This window comes from Nyctereutes procyonoides, unplaced genomic scaffold (genome assembly GCF_905146905.1).
Source record: "Nyctereutes procyonoides isolate TBG_1078 unplaced genomic scaffold, NYPRO_anot_genome, whole genome shotgun sequence".
NCBI lineage: Eukaryota > Metazoa > Chordata > Mammalia > Carnivora > Canidae > Nyctereutes > Nyctereutes procyonoides.
In genome coordinates this window covers 159,804-162,076 of record NW_026575141.1, presented here as the reverse complement: position 1 = coordinate 162,076, position 2,273 = coordinate 159,804, and the positions used below count along the sequence as shown (strand labels likewise).

The 2,273-nt window shown below is 38.9% G+C and overlaps 1 protein-coding gene across 1 annotated transcript; it reads right to left on the bottom strand.

Annotated features, from left to right (window-relative positions):
- Positions 1-467: 467 nt before the first annotated feature.
- Positions 468-1,421, bottom strand: LOC129498260 (olfactory receptor 2T27). Its single transcript, XM_055307559.1, has one exon. It carries the CDS (start codon positions 1,419-1,421, stop codon positions 468-470), a length of 954 nt encoding a protein of 317 aa, XP_055163534.1.
- Between the last annotated feature and the right edge of the window lie 852 nt (positions 1,422-2,273).

The following is a 2,273-nucleotide window of genomic DNA, read 5'->3' as shown; positions in this document are numbered from 1 at the left end:
TAGAGATTGAAATAACATTTGAAATACAATAAAAACAATATTTGGACAGTTGATTTTTTTTTGAAATGGTCAATTTGTAAATTGTCTAAGAGAGAGACTGGTGGGAAAGTCAAAGGAATAGCTGAAGATAAGCATTTCCTTTGCCATTACTGACTGTTGCAAGAAACAGGCAACTTCATAATTTCCAATGGCATGCGTGCTTTGTGGAAAGCAGACAGTGGCTATCAAAAACGCAACTTTATTACAACTCCAGCTCAAGCTATCCACTGTTCAGAACACTTATACTCCCCCCCCCCAAAAAGGCTAACTTCTCAAAATCCTGCAGTCAGCTTTTCAAATCCCAAGAATACCCCACTTTTGCTTGCTGGCATGTGAATGACTTGTTAAGTTTCCAATATGTAAATCTTGAGGTAATGATAATGTTTTGTATTCTTTTCTTCAAATTGTATGAGGCAAATGAAATTTCTTTAGAAGGTGGATACACTTCCTGAGGACAAACACTTGCCCAGAGTTTTCTTTAAAGCCCTGCTAACATCCTTGTTCCTGAGGCTATAGATGAGTGGGTTGAGCAAGGGTGTGAGGATAGTGTAGAAGGCAGATACGGCCTTGTCCTTCTCAGGGGTATGGTAAGAGTGAGGCAACACATAGGTGTACATGGCAGCACCATAAAAGAGGCTGACAACCACCATGTGTGAGGAGCAAGTGGCCACCGCCTTTCGCCTTCCTTCTGCTTCATTCATTCTATAAACAGTGATGAGAATCCTTGTATAAGAGGCTGAGATGACAGAGAAAGGGATGAGGAGCATCATGATGCAGCAGACATACATGGCTGTTTCATAGGTTGATGTGTCAGTACAGGAGAGCTTCAGAAGAGCAGGGACCTCACAGAAGAAGTGATTGATTTCTCGAGAGGCACAGAAAGGGAACTGCATGGTCACTGGAGTGAGCAGGAAGCCATCTATGGACCCTCCCAGCCAGGCTGCCACCACAATTAACAAGCAGACCTTTCGACTCATAAGGACAGGGTAGCGCAGAGGGTTGCAGATGGCTACATAGCGGTCATAGGACATTAATCCTAAGAGGAAAAACTCAGCCCCTGCCAAGGTCAAGTAAATGAAGTGCTGGGAAGTGCATCCTGCAAAGGATATGGCCCTCTGGCCCACTATCTGGTCAACCAGCATCTTTGGCACAATGGTAGAAATGTACAAGATATCCATAAGGGAGAGCTGGCTGAGCAAGTAGTACATGGGGGTGTGGAGGTGGGAGTCCATGTGGATGAGAATGATCATGATGGTGTTGCTGGCTATGGAGATGACAAAGACCAAGAGGATGAGGGCAAAGAGAAGCCAGGGAAAACGGGTGTTGCTGAACAAGCCCAGGAGAACAAAGTCAGCATACATGGAATAGTTGCCCAGCTCCATGGCTCTGTGAGTTATACTAAAATGACATGGATATGGTAGAGAAATTTGGGCACAGAAGATAGTTGGTTTATTTAAAACATTATGATGTATCCATGGACAAAATCAAGACAAATCATCACATCTCATCTTGTAATTTCCCCCTTTTCCTAATATTTGGGACCATGGGTTGCTTTGAGATAGTAGTCTTTACCTTTGAGCCCTAAGATTGATCTATCCCATTCATGAAGCTCAAAAATTTCAACTTCCTGGAAGAACATTCTCTGAAGAATTATGTATGCCACACCATACAACCACTCCCTCAAGGATGATAGACTTGATTCACCATTACTTTTAAACTTAGAGGTCATGGTGAAACAATTTTATGTTCTTTGGCTCAAGAATATGAATTAATTAATTCCTTCATTTATTTAAGAAAAACATATTTTTGCCTTTATTTTTGCTAAAACATAATCTTACAGTGAGGAAAATACATATACAAGAGAAAAATTTAGACTTGTCTGATTTAATAAGAATGGAGCAGTGGGAAAAGAAAGGACAAAATTCCCTATATATATATATATATATATATATATATATATATATATATATATAATATATTATATATATATGATATGTATGTATATTATATTTCTCTCCCTACATTAGGGTCTAGTTTTCACAGTCAAAATTCAATTTGAAAACCATTGATTAAGAGAATATAATTTGCCTATGAAAGGGTAACCACTTTGACCTATTTTACCTAATTTACACCATTCTTTTTTTTAAAAAAATCTAATTCCACTATCCATTCATCTATGGATAGACACTTGGTCTGTTTCCATAATTTGTCTATTGTAAATAATGCTGCTATAA